Source organism: Anas acuta, chromosome 21, assembly GCF_963932015.1.
Source record: "Anas acuta chromosome 21, bAnaAcu1.1, whole genome shotgun sequence".
Lineage (NCBI taxonomy): Eukaryota > Metazoa > Chordata > Aves > Anseriformes > Anatidae > Anas > Anas acuta.
In genome coordinates, this window is record NC_088999.1 from 7019786 (window position 1) to 7037459 (window position 17674).

The 17674-nt window shown below is 47.5% G+C and overlaps 1 protein-coding gene across 12 annotated transcripts in view; it reads left to right on the forward strand.

Annotated features, from left to right (window-relative positions):
* Window positions 1-17674, forward strand: part of CSMD2 (CUB and Sushi multiple domains 2) — a 322375-nt gene that overhangs the window by 284627 nt on the left and 20074 nt on the right. For all 12 annotated transcript variants that reach the window (XM_068657555.1, XM_068657554.1, XM_068657553.1 and 9 more), the window contains 8 exons: window positions 607-792; window positions 1094-1288; window positions 2749-2922; window positions 3291-3464; window positions 6767-6940; window positions 7771-7959; window positions 10796-10969; window positions 13376-13558. In XM_068657555.1, the coding sequence (XP_068513656.1) occupies window positions 607-792; window positions 1094-1288; window positions 2749-2922; window positions 3291-3464; window positions 6767-6940; window positions 7771-7959; window positions 10796-10969; window positions 13376-13558 (1449 nt within the window). The remainder of the gene's footprint in view (window positions 1-606; window positions 793-1093; window positions 1289-2748; window positions 2923-3290; window positions 3465-6766; window positions 6941-7770; window positions 7960-10795; window positions 10970-13375; window positions 13559-17674) is intronic.

The window sequence follows — 17674 nt, forward strand, 5'->3', positions numbered from 1 at the left end:
CTGCCCTGTTTGGCCACAGAGTGAGGATCTCAGCAGGACTGGGGCAGAGCTTCTCTGAAGAGCTGCTGTCTTGAGGAGCCATTTGGCATTGTGCCTGTTCGAGTTTTCCCCCTGAATTTCCCCCTTACCTTCTCAGTCACAGTGCTAAATTTAGCCCTCCTTCTGGCACTACATAATTATAGAATTTGCTGCCTTCTGTAATCCAGAAGTGCTGTTGGAAAAGGGATTCGGGTTGTCACTGCTGTGGGATGTAAATACAAAACATTATTGCTATCTAATCCTTTATCTCTGTGTGAAAACTTCTGAATACTGTGTTGATGCACTTTGTGTTACAGATGATAGAGAAAATATGAGCCAGCGTCTCTTCCAGCAGGTATCAGTATTCAGTGTTGGCTTTGCTGTTACCGCAGTGATGCAAAGGAGGTGAAAATCTGATCCTCTGTGAAAGCGGGCATTCATTGCAGCTCCTGGGGTTCAATGGGGTGCTGGAGCTTTTGCAAATAGGCGAGCTTTGTAGCTGGGGTTTCAGCTCACTTATCACAAATCCATGATCATATTGGAAGCTGACTGATTTCTCAGCTGTTTTTTTCCCCTCCTCCTTCCCAGCTCTTTCCTGCGGCGTTCCCAGAGCACCAAAGAACGGCGTGGTCTTTGGCAAGGAGTACACGGTGGGTACAAAAGCTGTGTACCAGTGCAACCAGGGCTTCCAGCTGCAGCCCGGGGAGGAGTCCAGCACCGAGTGCCTGCAGGCAGGGCAGTGGAGTAACGGCAACCAGCCCCCGCAGTGTGTGGGTGAGTGGTGGCAGCCTGGGGCCATGCCACGGGGAATTTGGGAAGCCCCTTCAGTAATATCTTCCTGCCTCATAGGTATAATATTTAGGACATAAGGTTTCTATTCCTGTGCAACTTGTGTGTGGTGCCCCCTCTCGTGGTGCCTTATTTTCCCACCTGTACAATGGAGATGCTAATACTGGTCCCCTTGTTAAAAAGCCAACACACTCACTGAAATGCCCCAAAGTACCCTAGAGTTAAACACCTCTTAATGCTTTGTCTCCTTTCTCTCCCCTGACTCACCACATTTGTCTGCTTTTAGCTGTCACCTGTCCCGACATCAACAGCATCGCAGTTGAGCACGGTCGGTGGCGGCTGACCTACGAGATCCAGTACCACTACAACGCCCAGCTCATGCTCATCTGTGACCCGGGCTACTACTACACAGGCCAGAGGGTCATCAGGTGCCAAGCCAACGGGAAGTGGAGCATAGGAGAACCGATGCCAACCTGTAAAAGTAAGAGCAGTGAAGCTCAGGAGCCGTGCTAGGGGCCCACCAGCTGCATGGGATGTCGTGCAGGGAATGTGCTTTCTGTTTGCCATTCGGCAGGTGTGCAAGCTCTGCTGTCTGCATGCAAGCACGCCGCAACCCTGGCTGCTCGTGGCAGTGTCTGAGAGCATGGCTGCAGAACTGCTGTGGTAGAAGAGAGTTTGGAGGCAGGGAGAGGTCATCTGTTGATCTGATTCTTGGCTTAATCTAAATGCTTCCGCAAGAACTCGAGCACATTAGCTCATCTGTTGCTGTCAGGTCCCAGCAGCTTCTCTGTCACTGGTGCCAGATGCTCTGAAGTTTGCTTTTAAGAAAGAAAATAAAAAATTCTGATTTAAGACCTAACCTCTTCCAACGTGATGCAAATGCCAAGTTTACGAGGGTAACAGTGTCACCTGTAAATCAAAAGCACCCTTGGCAAACAAGCAGTTCTCAGTCGTTCTGACACAACTGCCATGCCTTGGATCTTTTTTTTTTTTTATCAAAGGTGGAGATTTTTCTCTCAAGAGTGTGGATAGAGGCAGAAAAATTTCTCCTTCAGAATGGCAGCTTTCCCTTTCCTCCTGGCTCTCTTTGTTTCTAGAGATGCAACTGCCAGCTTCAGTGACAGATGTAGTTTTACCCCTGCTAGCTCTTCAGCCAGATCCAGGAGCGTGAGCCTGACCCCATTTTATTTCTTCAGCGTTATTGCCACATAAATTCAAATGACAGGAACTTGGCAATGCACTAAGGTCAGAAGAACCCAGTGTGAGTCTGTTTTCTTGCTGAGTGTGAAAGCTCCCAGAGGGTTTGCAGATCTTTAAGGTAGATAAAATAAAGAGCTGAACTTTGTGGCTGGAGCTGCATGTGCAGTGGCTCCTGGCCAAGCTCCAGCTGTACCTGCGGGAGTTGGATCCCTGGGCTTTCCACTGGGTGTCTTCTGAGGGTTTGATCTGTAGACTTCAGCCCTCTCCTGGAAGTCGCTGTGCCAGAAAAAGCACAGAGGTCTCTGAGTGTCACGTTCTAGTTTGAAAGCACCCATTAATTTTGTGCCATTTTGTGGGTTTTCTGAAAGTCATTGCTTAATGGCTGTATCTGGCAATGGGTTAATAATACAAATATCCCCGTATTAAAAACTTCCTGTGTGAAAAGCTTCTCTAATTTCTTCCTAGCCAGTCTTATCTTTATGACTTCACTCGTGTCCTGAAGCAGAATTTTTAGTAGTGCTTATATTTGTCGGCTCATGTAACATGACTGAATTGTTGTTCTGCATGTTTAATAATGTTCTGCACTGTTTAATAATCTTTCCTACTCATTTTGGCTTTAATAATGACTTGTGGTGATAAGTGTCTGCACTTCTATAAAAAAAAAGACACAACAAAAGACAAAAACAAAACCAACTATCTCCCTGCCCATTCTCTCTTACTGTAATTTGGGATCTCTTTCAGTTATCTCTTGTGGAGATCTGCCAACTCCTCCCAATGGCAACAAGATCGGCACGCTGACCAGCTATGGTGCCACGGCCATCTTCTCATGTAATACTGGCTACACCCTGGTAGGGTCCCGCGTGCGGGAGTGCATGGCCAATGGACTTTGGAGTGGAGCCGAAGTGAAATGTCTGGGTACGTGCGGAGCATCTGTGATGTGGTGGTGAAAGACTCCTGGTGGTATTTCAGGAGAAAACAGGGATTTTGGATGTTGATTAAAGAAGGAACCAGAGTGAGGACTCAGTGCTGCTGAAACGTTAGAGTGTTCAGTAAATAGAAAAAGGAAGCAGACTCGGATTGCGTACTGCTCAGTAGATGTGAGATGTGATGAGATTGGAGAGGAAAGCTTTAAAAATGATATGTTGTTTTTGCTGCTGCTCTGGTTTTATTTATTACTGCAGAGACTCAAACTCAGATCCAGCCAGACAGTCAGGTCGGTGTGTGATGACTTCAGGAGGGGCAGGCGAGAGCTCTCAGTGATTCTCCTTGTCTCCCTCCTGCAGCTGGGCACTGCGGTGTTCCCAGTCCCATTGTCAACGGGCAGATCAATGGGGAGAACTACAACTACCGCGGCAGCGTGGTTTATCAGTGCAACCCCGGCTTCCGCCTGATCGGGATGTCTGTGCGCATCTGCCAGCAGGACCACCGCTGGTCTGGGAAGACTCCTGTCTGTGTGCGTAAGTATGTGGTCAGATTTCTTTAGCCCTGGTTATGGGCAGAGGACAAGAGCACACTCAAGGGCCGTTGTTCAGTTTACAGAAAGAAAAAGTAATGTAAGCAGTGAAAAAACAGGCTGGGGGGACCAGCCAGCCCAAAGAAATGCTTGCCCCCCAGACTGTTGCTACAGAAGGGTGGATGGGAGGAGAGTTCAGCTTTATTCGTAGCTCTTTTCTCTGAAATATTCCTCATTTAAATGAGTGCTGTCAGGTTGGCAGCATCAGCCGAGTTCGCTCTGACTCCCTCCCCTCTGTGCAAAGCTGGCCCTTCCCGTTCAGCCTAGCATGTTGCTGGCAGCTCTGGGTCCATACCGGGTCTCTCTATAACTGAGCAGCAATCTCTGGCACTGGTAATATATACTCAAAAGGCAGTTACAAAAATGGCACTGGGGAAGCTGGAGAAATGCAGTCAGGTTTCCAAAAGTGCCGTTGATTGGAAGTGAGCCTGTTATTTCTCAGGATAGTCCAAAGATGAAACGGGTTCCAGTTGTCGTGCTGGGAACAAATCTGGAGTGGGAAGTCCTGTAGGCAACCACCCGTGTTTTGTGGAGGAGCAACTCGTGGGTTTTTAGGTTTCTGTGCTTATTTTTCTGCTTCCTTGCAGCATTTCACACCTGGGCTCAACAAGGTTGCGTGCCCAGAGTGAGTGCATAGTGCGCAAGCATCCCTGGGGGTTGTGTAGGAGAGAGCTGAGGCATGGCAGGAGCAGCAGCTCTGCAGTTTTGGCTGCTTTGCTTCTTGCCTCTGCTTTGTAAACTCTACCTTTTTTGCTGGTTTTTGTGTGCTGAGTTTCTAATGGATGAGCTCAGTTGAAGGTGTGGTTTCTGAGGAGAGTTTATCAGGGTGTGGGGAGGTTAAAGGCAGGCATCGTCCCCTCCAAGCACACCGCTGTTATCCCCTTCTTTGAGACCCATGCTCTGTGCCAGAGGAAAGTCAGCCTCTCTCTCTTCCTCTGATCCACATTCATGAGTCACCTTGCACAACCTGCTCATTTATCTTTCCAGTAAATAAGCTAATTAAGTAAGTCTCTAGAGCTCTAACTAAGGTGTTAATAAGTTTAAGCATCTTATCAGTGGACAGTGCATTCCATGCATTTCATATCATGATTCTCCAGGTGTTTACTTCCAACCTCTCATGTCTGGGTTCGGGTTTTATGTGCAGAGGCACAATAGTAACAGCAAGATACGAAGTAAGGAATGACCTGCAAATCAATGAATATGCAGATTCCAGCCTAAAAATAAGGAACGGACTCGAGCTGTAATGGTTAGCAGGGCCTCCTAAAACTGGAGGTGTTCATGTCTAGGATTCTGCATAAGGTTTTAGGAAAAGAATTATTGGGAAGGCTGTCCCTGGTTCTGTAGGCAGGTGTGAATTACTCCAGTGTCTGAGGATGCTCAGCTGAAAAAGTTTTAATTCACTTTTACCTGCCAAGTACATACACAGTAACCTTGGACCAGGAAATCATATTGATAGAGGTCTTCCCGCTGTCAGGCAGATTCATGGAAATGCAGGATTTTCTAAACATCCATTTTCGTGGATCATCTTGTTCCTTTCAGGAGGGACCAAACCCTTTAGAACAAAGCTCATCTGTATCTGTCTTCTGACTACTGAGCCATCCTGCCACTACTCGGCTCGTTCGTATGCAGTGCCTTTGCTCAGCGCTGCTTTGTGCTGGCTTCTGATTCTGGCACCTAAAAGCCTCCCAAGCTTTTGTGCAGAGCCCTATAAAGGTGTCTCATGAAGAAGCTGGCCTTGAAGTTATTACACTACATTAGGCCTTATGGATAACATAAATTTAATGTCATTAACGCAGACCACTCTTGAGCTCTGAAATTAGATGGATTGTGGCTTTATTGCTTCTGAATAAGCTCAGGGTACTGTGTGTTACCGCATTATAATTTCCTACCGTCCTGATATTTTCTCTTTAAACCTGCTGCAGTTGCTTGCTCTATGTGAACTGGTCTTTTTGATCCATGCCAACTGGAGGGAGTCTTTTTTCTGGGAAAGATTCCATCATCTATTTCAAAACCTGCATAATTGTATTCAGAAGTACCTCGGAGAACCTGACATCTGCTTCCTGTAGCACCAAAATGCTGTCTTGCTTCATATTTTTTTAAACCTGTACCTGTCACCAGCTTGCATAAGGAATAAATTCCTGTCCCTGTGGTGTAGTCCAGCCCTGGCAGTCAAACGTGTTATGGATCTTTTGTGGGAATTTCATCTTCCCCTCCGGCTTCCAGTTTTGGCAGCCGTACAGCTAAACTGCTGGACTTTTACTGATGGACCATTACCCTGTTTCAGCATGACAATAATCAATATTGGTTTGTCTTCATCTGTCAGAAGATGTTGCATTCCTTAAGCAGCCAAAAAGCTTTTTATGGAGCATCCTGACATTTCTTTTGCTGTGCTCAAAGCGAAGGTCTCCAGGCTTCACTCGCACCAAGGGCTGTGTCCTCCCATCCAGACCTGCTTCTGACAAGGAGCCAGCAGGGTGGCCCAGGCAAAAGCACTTTAATCGTCAGCATTGCCAGCACTCAATGCTGCTCAGCTCCTGCTGCTCCAGTCCCTTCACCTTCCCTACCTGCAGCTGCCCTGGGGACTTGGCGTGACTCTGAGCAGGGCCCTTTAGCCCTGCACCTCCTCGCTGGCCTGAGCTGACATCAGCCACGGGAAAAAGAACTACACAGAAATCCTCATTACAGGGATTTAGTTACAAAGGTTTTCCCCCTGAAGTTGTTCAGACTCAAGAAGGAAGATATAAGCTTTTTAGGCCACATGCTAGAAACCTGATTTTTCTCATTTTTTTTTCTCTCTTTTTACTATCCCTCCAGGTGTAACTTTAGACTGCAGTGAGCATACATCTGACTTACACCAGGGAGGGGGAGGAAAACATCAGGTTTCATGGCTGCGTGTGCAATGCCCAGGGTAATGTAAGGCAATAGATTAATAGCAGTAGCCAGGATTTTTGAAGAGGAGCTCTAGGGATTTACAGTATAAGTCAGTGAGATGCTGGCACTCAGCTGCTTAGAGAAGGGTTCAGAGAATTTCTTATGCCACTAAAATGAACAAAGGTACCGTGTCCTCAGCTTGATTCAGTATTTCAGCAGAGCAGGCCACAGATCTTTGAAGTCAGTGTGGGTTTCAGAGTTGATGTGGGTTTTTTCCATGGTTGCCCTTCTTGTTTGTTTTTTATTTTTCCCCCCCCACTGGATAATCCATGTTCTTCCAGGCAGAGAAATAACATCTCCCATTTCTGATTGTAGCCATCACCTGCGGCCACCCTGGCAACCCTGCCAATGGCTTGACCCAAGGGAGTCAGTTCAACCTGAATGATGTGGCCAAGTTTGTGTGCAACACGGGGTACCAACTGGAAGGGGCATCGCAGTCCCAGTGCCTGGCCAACGGGCAGTGGAGCAGCAGCCTGCCCGCCTGCCGTGGTAAGTCATCTGCTGCCACCCCCTAGGCGGCTTGGACTTCGTCCTCTGTGCACCTCCCTCGTTGTTACTCTGGGTTCCTGAAATCCAGCCCGACACTGGCATAAATTCATCTGTAAAACGTCCTAGCTCCTCAGGAATGTGTGAGTGATGCTTGAGCTCCGAGGGCCTGTTTAAATGTGACAAACCCAATTTTCCCTTGGGCTTCACTTAAAGCTCTTAATGGGCCCTGCCCAGCCTCTACATCCTCCAAGACATTGAATTATTTGCTGTAAGTGGGGAGTACAAAAGAAAATATCAAGCCAGACCTTTAGTAGAGGTCCTCCTGGTAACCCTAGACCAGTTTACTCAAAGCAAACACTTTGGCCTTTGCTGCAGAGCCCCTTTCCTTACAGGCTGCCCTACTTCCACTGGTATTAGCACTCCAGTTCACTTACCAAATTCCCTCCCCTCCCTGCACTCCCTTCATCTGTATTCCATGAATCCAGTATCTCTCTCGATACTGTTGCTGTGTTGGTCAAGAAATCAGCCCTTCCCTGTTGGCTGATGCAAGCCCTGATTTGGGACCATAGAGGAAGGCTCTGCTGTATGGCAGGGCAGCAGCCTACAGGATTGCCTCTCCTCTTGTCTTACTTTTAATAAAGACTTTTTCTATTTCTGCCCCCAAATAATCTTAAAAATAATAATAATAATAAAAAAATAACACCTGAACTGTGGAATATGTGATGAATACGTGATTTGCCATTTCTTCCCCTTTTCCTGCTCATTTTTGAAGAATCCTTTGTTCTTTGTTACACCCTTTGTTTTGTATTTTTTTTGTTGTTTGTTTGCAGTTATAAACTGTACTGACCCCGGGCACCTGGAAAACAGCATCCGTCAAGTGCAGCCAAGTGGTCCTCACAGATTCAGCTTTGGAACAACTGTCTCATATCAGTGCAGCCATGGATATTACTTATTGGGTACCCATGTACTGACCTGTCAGGGGGATGGCACTTGGGACCGTGCCCTCCCACAGTGTCTTTGTAAGTTCTCCAGAATAATACCCATTTTGTCAGGGCGTTGGGTCCTACTCCACAAACCCACCACGGGTTTTCCTCCCGTGTAGTTCTCCTGTTGCTTGAGCTGAATGGTTATGTCAAAAGTCTGGATCCAAAGCCCTTTGTAATCCATGGCTCTGGATCCTGCCCACAAAAGGAAAATAAGTGATCAGAGGAGAGAAACCATATTAGACAAGGATCGTTTCCCTCTGCAGGGGAAGGCAGCATCCTCTGAGTTTTACTGGTTCTGTGGGGCTCCAGCAGAAATAGTGCAGGTAGAGAGGAGAAGCCTGGCTTCTGCACCACAGGCTCTCACAGGAAGCAGCATCAATTAGCCTGACCAAGGACAGAGCATATTTAGCAGCAGCCAGGCATGGCTGAGTTTCCATACACCCACTCATCCCCATGGTTTCGGAGGAGGGAAATGATGGTGTGGTGGTGAAATACTCACAGCCTTTATTCTGCTGCAAAGCAGGTGGTAAAGAGGATTTGCTTCTTGACTTGTTCTGTATTTTTTTCTCCCTTCCTTAGAGTATCCTTGCCCTTTCTGACATTGCGGTTTGCAGAGAGAATTGGGAGGTTCAGAGCAACGATTTGGCTTAAGGGATGTTTCCAATAGTATAGAAGACCTTATGTAGAAGGACACAAAATCTCTTGCTGGTCATGTGCTGTAGTAGTTATACCTAGTCTAGGAGCTCCCCAGACGTTTTATGAAAGGTGTCAGTGGTGTTGCCCTCTGTCATGCCCTTGGCATTAGCAGCCAGGGGCTGGGCCCAAAGAGCAGTGCAGAGATGACACCCACAAGTCTGAGTCTTGACACAGCATCTCAGGAGTCTCCTGGACATAAAAATCCAGAAATTCCTCCACGAGGATAAGAAAGTGTTTAGTGTATTTAGTATTGCACATAGCCAAAAAAAAAAAACAAAAAAAAAAAAAACAAAAAAACACCATCAGGACTGAGACCTGGGTTTTGTGAGTTTTGTGCTAGTATTTCTTTCTTGGACACTAAAGCAATTGGGATCTCTTGTCACCTAGCATAACGAATCAGTAAAGCAGCCAGAAACTGGATCTTCTTAAGTACAAAAATCAGCTGAGCTGTTCCAAAGCCACAACTGTTTCTTTTTTTTTTTTTTTTCTTGTATTATCCTTTGACACTTAAACACAAAATGTAGTTTTCGGTGCATTTTTCTTTGCTTTTGTTAGCAGCATGCCACCTTCTTGCGTTTACAGCACCTTGCACAGGCTGTGGGAATTGACAAGTGATAACCACGTGTTAACACAGCTGCAGGGACTCCAAGGCAGTAGTTTCCTCTAAAAGCTGGGAGCCTGATATTTTGGGCTTCTGCAGTCCGCAGCTGTTCAGCTCAGTAAAAGGAATCTCCTTTCTTCAAATGTTGAGCATCCATTGACTTGGAGGATTTGTGGGCATTCTCAAAACTCTGGAAATTCCAGCCAGTTTTACAACTGATTCTCTGATTTGTGGGCTTAATAGTTTAAAACAAATACGAATAATAATGTAAGAGATTCTTGCATGCCTTTGTTTTCTTTCTGTGTCAACCTTAGGATGTGCTCAGGGCTGAAACCCATACCCCTTAAAGGTGTTTATAGCTGGGTGTCTGGAATTACAATGGACTTTCTAAAACATAAGCCAAGAAGCTTGACAGGCTTGGGCTGAGAATTTTGTCTCATGCCTGTTTTTGAAGAGGAAGTAAAACAGAGCTGATCTCCTTCAAGGGGTGGGAGAGCAAACCCGGTAAGGAAAGTACTTGGGAGCAGAGCCTAATGCATCAGAAGAAACAGTCTTCCCGCTGTGTACATAAATCCTTTAAAAACCTCAATACTGCCACAGGTTTTAAGCTTAGCTGAGTCTGCTGGAGTATCTGTTATTAAATTGTTAGTTACAGTGTGAGTTTAAGTATTAGCTATCAAACCCATTTCTTTGCAAAGCGTCCTTGGTTTTAGTCACAGCTCTGCACCAATATATTTCAACGCCCACATGCCCAAACATAAGCATGCTCTCCTTTTTATTGAAACATACATCATGTTTTCTACCTAATGCCAGTATTTGTATTTTTAGACTCTAGCGAAGGGAGAGAACATATCCGTTACGGATGCTTTCCTTCAGAAACCAAACGATGCATAGTCTTTACGCTGAGGATCCTCATCCAAACCTCTCTAGTAGTCCCTAGATCTGTTGGTATATTTGTCAACACCCTCACTGGCTGCACTTTGATTGTCAAGCTAAAGCAAACCTATTAATTATTGTTAGCGGTGGGGATTGTTTTTTATGTTTTTTGTTTTTTTTTTTCACTAGTAATGGCTGAGTGAGCGGTGCTCCATATCCACCAGGATAATTTCCTCAGATGTGACACAGCATCGAGGAATCGATTACAGCTCTGTGTTGACAGGACGTGGCACTGCCGGGTGTGGATGGGGATGAGGATGTGCGTGGAGATGCTCGTGTTTAAGAAAGGATGGGTCCCCAGGGAACCTGCGAAATGCCTGTCAGTGTCAGGAGCAGGCATTTATGCACAAACCCTTGGCAGTTTGTGCAGGAGCAGAGTGTGTCCCCCACAGGGACGTAGTACAAGGTGTGCTGTGCCATACCTGTGCCCTGCCATGAGCCCATCACTGGGGCTGGGCACCACCATTTGGGGGGCTCAGACCACTCTGGGGCAGATGTGTGGGCTTTTTGCTGCCAAGATCCCAGGTAGCAACCTCAAACACGCAGGGCTTTGCCATGTACCTGCTTTGTCTGCATCTGAACATGCCCCCCAGGCAGTTTCCTCGTGACTGAAGCTGTTTCATCCGTCTCTTGCAGTGGTCTCTTGCGGACACCCGGGCTCCCCACCGCACGCCCAGATCTCAGGTGACAAGTACACCGTCGGCTCCGTGGTCCGGTACAGCTGCCTGGGGAAGCGGACTCTGATCGGCAACTCCACTCGCATGTGCCAGCTCGACGGGCGCTGGAGCGGCTCCCTGCCACACTGCTCAGGTGAGCTGCACTCGGGGCAGGAGGAGATGGCACAATCCTGTCCCTCGCAGCATAAAGAACACTGCTGCTCCTTGTCCTGCAAGGGGGCAGCCTGGCGGGCTGTGCTGAGCTGGAGAAATGTGTGTGTGCTACAGAGATTTTGGATCGTGGAATGCTGAAAATCACTGTCTCAGCTACCCAGTCTCCTGCAACTTGGATGATAAGCACTGGCAGAGAGTAAACCACGAAGCTTGCAAGAGGAGGAATAAATCACTGCAGCAAATGTTTGTGGCAGGAGGAGTGCTGCAGCCTGCTGGTTACGCTTTTCTCCATGCAGAGTCTGTGCAGGGTGAACGTGTCTTAGGAAAAATCAGGTCCCTGCATCCTAACTCCAGCATCTGACCCTTCTGTGCATGCGTTCCAGTAAAAGAGCACGTGTGGCCCCTTTCCAAGGCCTGACATCTGCTGTTATGGCACCGTAGCTGTCCCAGGTCTCAGTACCTCAGCTGGGAGCAGTTTGGACGCAGAACTCCCTCCTTGCTCCCGTGCCAGTGAGAAAGGGTCTTGCATTGAAAACATCCTGATCAGTAAAAATGTCCCTGGTGAGACAGGTCAAAGTCGTGTGGGATACAAAGAGATATTCTTGCCAAGCCTTCCTGAAATCGGGGCATTGGGATCTCAGCTGATGGCCTCCACTGGAAGGGAAGATGCTGAATAATTGGCAGGATGCTGTACAAAGCCCTCTCCGTGCCATCCTGTCACTCGTTCCTTGGAGAGCACAGATAGAGACAAAGTAAGAACTTAGCTGGAGCAGAGCAGTTGGGACAAGTGTTAATTTTTAATTGTACCACTTAGATTTAGCAGCTGCACTTGACCAAATTTAACCTCTGCTTTGGAAGGGAAAAAGCAATGAGGCAGAGTCATCCTCATACTCAGAAGCCGTGTCTGCAGAGCAGAGTTCCTGATCTGTAGCTGCTTGGAAGGGTTTTCTGCTCTAATTCGTCCCTTTTTCCCCGTGCAGTTTTCACTGTCACTCCTGTCATCTTTTTGGGTGAGTTTTGGGGATATTCAGCATTACTCTGACTAGTTCCTCCTGACGTCTGCTGTGTGTGATTTTTTCTGAACAACTTTGTGGAGGCAGCTTTAGACCAGTGCTGGCTGTGCCTGACAGATCCTCTCTGACCCAGGGCCCAGTGAACCAAGATCTCCACCCAACAGCCTGGGGAAAGACCCCTCTTTTACCCCAAACTCAGGTGGTAAAATTACCAAAGCAGTGAAGAATGAAGCCTTTAGTCACGTTCCTCTATTTTACTGTAACAAGAACACAAAACTCTAGCCCAGGGCCTCATTCCCCAGTGCCTCCCCAGTGCGAGTCCTTGCTGGAAGCTGGAGCAGGAAGGGCAGAGGCTCGTGTCTTCTCTGCCTTTTGCTCAGAGGAGGTTTTTCAAGGCCCCTTTCCCAACCCAGGGTGGAGACTGGGAGCTCAGATTGTCTCCATTGTGCACCAAAGATCCCTACTGTCTGATGGCAACTCCTGTGCAATGAAACAAAAGATTTTGATATAAGTTGATATGAAAGAAACTGTTGAGCCTGCAGCATTCTCCCCCTTTTTTTTAAAAGCAAGCGCTTTTTCCAGGTGATGAAAATGTTCATTATATTTTACATTGCACGTAAGACTGCAAAGGTTGTACCTGCAGCAAAGCACAGAAGGCTCGGGAACTGGGAGCTTCATTGCTAGCTGCAGGAGTGGAGTAGTCTTTCCTGGCTTGGGGGTGGATGTGTTTACACAGATCATTAGCAGAGAAAGCCAAGAACAGGCATACATGGTGTGAGCCTGCATCAGGCAGTAAAGAGGTGGGCATTTCTCCAGCCTGCTTCAGCGAACCCCCACGAGGCATCTGCTGCAGCTGCTCCCTTCCTCCTGTCCCCCTAACTTAGAGCCAGCAGCACAAAGTGTTCACAACTTGTACAAGCGGATGGTTCTCAGCTGGATCCCTATCGCCTCCGTGCTCCAAACCCAACAGCTTCTTGTTCTGCAAATACAGTAGGGCTTGCAGAGGTGGCTTGGAGCATGTTGTAATTTCTGCTTGGAGGGAAACCATCCACATGACTGATGCTGGCAACCAAGCTGCTGTCTGCTGGAGCAGCTGCCACGGAAAGCAGCTGCAGCTGGTGAGGACTCCATCTTGAGATTCAGGAATTAGGGCCGTATTTTGCAACCAGCTTAAAAACAATGTGCTCCCAAAATCGGGGGACATTTCATGGGGAACTTTCCCTCTCTGCTGGAAGACAGTCAGAGAGTTAAACTGAGTCAGCCACACGGTCCAGATCTCTGTGCTTGTCCTCTGAAAGTGTGCTGTGCAGGGGGGAGAAGGGTCAAGCCCCAGGGCTCACTTACCTGATGATATTGTGCTCTCTTCTTAACAGGAGGCAGCCAGGGCGTGTGCGGTGACCCCGGGATCCCGTCTCACGGCATTGGGCTGGGAGATAAGTTTGATGTAGACAGCATGGTCCGCTTCAGCTGCGAGCCTGGGTACACGCTCCGGGGTTCATCCGAGAGGACCTGCCAAGCCAACGGCTCCTGGAGCGGCACACAGCCCGAATGTGAAGGTACTTCTGCAACCCCACAACTCCTGTGCCAGACCAATACTGCCTCAGGGTCAGCATCCCGGCCAGCCCAGCCCCTCGGTTTGGTTACGAGGCCATTCAGGTTCTTGCCAACATCAGGACTGAGTTACAGAGCAGTTAGAGCCCTTGGGCACTGGTCCTCACTTTGTCGTCCTCCTGAGAGCATCGCTCACTGCGAGAATCACGGGGTGAATTTCTCGTTCTGCATCCCACACCCAACTAGGTGGTCCATTTTGGCTGCAGATCTGCAGGTCCGGTACCACTGATTAATTGTTGCTTTATCAAAGAAATGCATCAGAATGAGTAATGTGAATAGACTCAAACCGCTGTTAAAGCTGGCACTGGCACATGCAAGAGTCATTTACATTAAGCACAAATGCAAAATGCAAATTATAATCCAGTAAGCATATTTTTGTATTTAAAAAAACCCAAACCCCTTATTTTCCTATTTGAAGGAATCAAGTGAGACCCCATAATCCAATGTAATAAACCCCCAGCCAGATTCTCTGAGCTGTGCTGCTTACTGCTACTGTTTTATAAAAGTGTTTAAAAATCAATTGGGGAAAGAACAAAAGCCAAAATGAGGCAGGATACCAAATGCAAGGAGACCTGGGCAAGTGCTTCTCTCCAGCTGATTTGAAAGCCAAAAGCTCAGAGACAGTTTGCAAATGAATTGGAAATTTATTCCAAATTGATGGAGCTCTTGATTGAAAAGACATTGAATCATGTTATTAATACACTCAGGTCTTGGTGGTTTTTTTCATTCTGTTTTTTTATTTTTTTTTTTTCTCCTTTCAGTAGCTCTGTTCATTAATCTCAGGATAAATAACCCATCGGGTTCCAGAGGCACCAAAATAAGGATCCCTGGCAGATTTTTTCATACTTTATGAATAATAATAACATTAGGCCTATAATGTAGTCATTTAATGTTAAGTGCTGACTGGCCAATATAGGAAAGTAATTTACAGTGATGAGCAGTGAGCTATGTCTCTGTCATTTGTATGCACAGCAAGTTGCACGCGCTACGAGGTGTTCTTATGGCTGCACTTTGGAGTGTTATATTCAAGTTTATGGAACAGGTAGCTATAGGAGACGGAGGGGAGAGATTAATTTTGAGCAAATGAAAATGAGGGCTGAGTGCCCAGGCAGGTGCTTGGAAGGAGCAGGCATCTCTGCTGACGTGGAAAAGCTCCAGCGTGGCAGCGCAGCCACTCGGCACCTCAGCGGGGCATTAGCTGTGACTCAGCCACTTGTTCGCAGCTCTCAGCCACCAAATTGAGCAAAATCAAGCCTGATGGGGCTTCACAGGTCACCAGCGCTCACCTGCCCAGGGAATTCAATGCAAATTGCTCTCCAGATAAGCTGCAAAATGAGCGCAGAGGGTCTCGGTCCGTTCAGCAGGAGATGTGGGCCCACTGCAGATGAACACAAGCGCGCAGACACCATGCAAATCCTACCGTGTAAGTAGAAGGAAGAGGAGAGGAGCTGTTATTTCCATTTCAGAGAGAGCAAGCTGCCGTAATAGGTTCAATTACAAAGCCTGCGCTTGTCTTTGAAGTCAAGGAGCTGATTGTTGGACTGGCAGTGGCTTCCTGCGTCAGGACCAGTACAACCAGCTGGTCCATGGAGGGGATGTAAGTGTATGAGAGTGCTGGGCTTCACAAAGGATGACCTTCAAACTCATCAGCTTTCAGTCCTGCTACCTTTTACCAGCTAGAATATTTCCATAAAAAACAAAGGAGCAGGGAGGCAGGAAGAAACCACAACTGATTTCTCCAAAATGTACAAATTATTTGAAATGAAATTAATTGGAGAGACTCCTCCTGGGACTCCTGCTTCGGTCTGTTTTACATTGCTCCAGCTTTGTTGTCCCCAGTAAGAGCAGCTTCCCCAGCTTTCTAAAAATGGCAGACCTCGTTTCACATCAATTTCCAGCAAGTTTTTAAGATGTAAATGACATTTTAGATGTGTTTTTCCTTCTTCCTCTTCCTTCCTGATGCCCCATTTGTGCTCACTGAGTGGTGCAGGAGGGGGTTCACCAGTCGTACTCTGCTGCGTGCTCCCTCCTCCACTCAGAAGCTGAGCAGAAATTTGCTTTTATAATGTTTATTGTTTCACCAGTTGAATTAAAACTGCATCCAAAATGAGATGGGGCCCTGGCTGCTCTTTGGCAGTTTCAGTAGACAGAAACGTGTTTATTTAATGTGATAATGCAGGGGGAAGGAACTGAGTTTTGTCTCATCCCAGTCTGACTAAGGAGGACATGCGAGGTGGCAGAGCTGGGATTTGGGTTCAGGCTGCTTTTTCCTTTCTCTCTCTGCATAGTTAGCTGGAATGTGGGTTACTGGTTAAATTAAACAGCATGGAAATTACCAGCCCTGGAGCAAAGGCTGTGAGACTCCAAGAGCTCTCAGCTGTGTCTTATTCCAGCAGGAGGTTTTGCCTGATGTGTCAGACATCATTAGGGGAGTGTTTCAGCCGGTCGGTCAGGTGGCAGCAAAGCCCAAAAGAAGGATCGACGGTTATAAAGATTAGGGCAGTGGGGGACGTGCAAAGGACACTGTATTCACATGCCACCTCGAGCACAGTCAGATGTGCGCTTCTGCTCTGTGAGATGTCACCAGCCCTCAGCTTTTCCTCGCTGCAGGTTGTGAGCAGCCAGGCTCACTGCTCCTTGCAGGAGGGTGCCCTTCTCCTGGCACTGGTGAAGGCAAGGAACTTGCCTTCATCCTGGAACTTTATCCTGGAACTGATCCCCATTTTTTTTCCTGCCACAGGGAAGAGTTTCTGATCCCTGGCAGTGGCAGAAGTTGGGACCTCTGTGCCATGCGCTTTGCCAGGGTGCCCAGCCAGGCTCATCCCTCTGCCAGCATGCTGGGACTGCGTTGCATGGCTGGTGGCTCTCTGGGGGTTGTTTCTCTGGCTGCCTTCTGGCTCCCGGCTGATTTCACAGACAAATCTCACCACCAGCTCAAAGCATTTGTTTTTAGAGCACTCACCAGACGGCTTTCGCTGATTGTGATGCTCTGTCTCATCTTCCTTGTGGCGCAGGGCACTCTCCTTGTCTTTGGCAGAGATGCTGATGGCTTTTAGCAAGCCTTTCCGTGGTGTTTGCTAAAAAGGACTTCACAGAAATAACTACAGGAACAAAATTTACTTTTGATAAAGAAACAAACCCAGAAACCCCAAGGTGGGGAGCTCAGTAATAATCCACAAGTCCCAGAGATGTCTGAAATGTTTCCATAGCAGCACGGGGACCTTTCAGCAGTGCGCGTGGTTGGCGCTGTGCGTGCGCCCCATGGTGCTCCGCAGCCCAGCAGAGGTTTTGCTCGGTAGGGATGCTTTGTGTGGTGGGAGCCGACTGAGAACCAGGGCTCCTGGGTCTTCTGCAGGGAGATGTGTGCTGCTTGGGTCTCAGCACACAGGGTCTAGGCTCCTGGGCTTGTCTGTCATAACTTCTGGAGCATGGCAGAAACTGAGACTCGGGTGAGACGAGTGGCTGCCGGCGCCTCCTGCGCTCCTTGCAGCAGCTGAAAGTCAAACCTTCCTTGTCATATCAGTCATTTCAAGTTAGTGTCGTTTCCTGGAATATTTCCCTGGTAAAGAAGCAGCAACTGCAAGAAATCCCCATTGCAGCTGATTTTCAGCTTATTCTCTTGAATTTAGACTTAAAGATAATTGGGTTTGAGATTCTTCAGGAGACGTGAGTGGATATGACTATGGGACTTCCAGGGTATTTACGATTTATACTCTGTTAAAAACAGTGCAAAAACAGTTTTCTTTTGGGGTCTCATTCATTTTTCATCTCCAACTGAAGCCACAGGGAATTATTTACCCACTTACTGCTCACTTGAGTGATTGGATCCTACATATATATAATTTATGATTTTAAGTTTAAGGCTTTTCATCCTTACATTTACAGCTTCTTTTATATCTGCACCACGGAGGCTGCAGCTGATGTACACTGAGATTACCCAATTTCCATAAGTCTCCTTTTAGTCACAGAAGTAATATTTTGGGGTCATCTGTGCATGTTTGGCCACAGGCATCTGTGGAGGAGGCTGGACGGGAGAGAACAGCTGATGTATGGACCAGCGG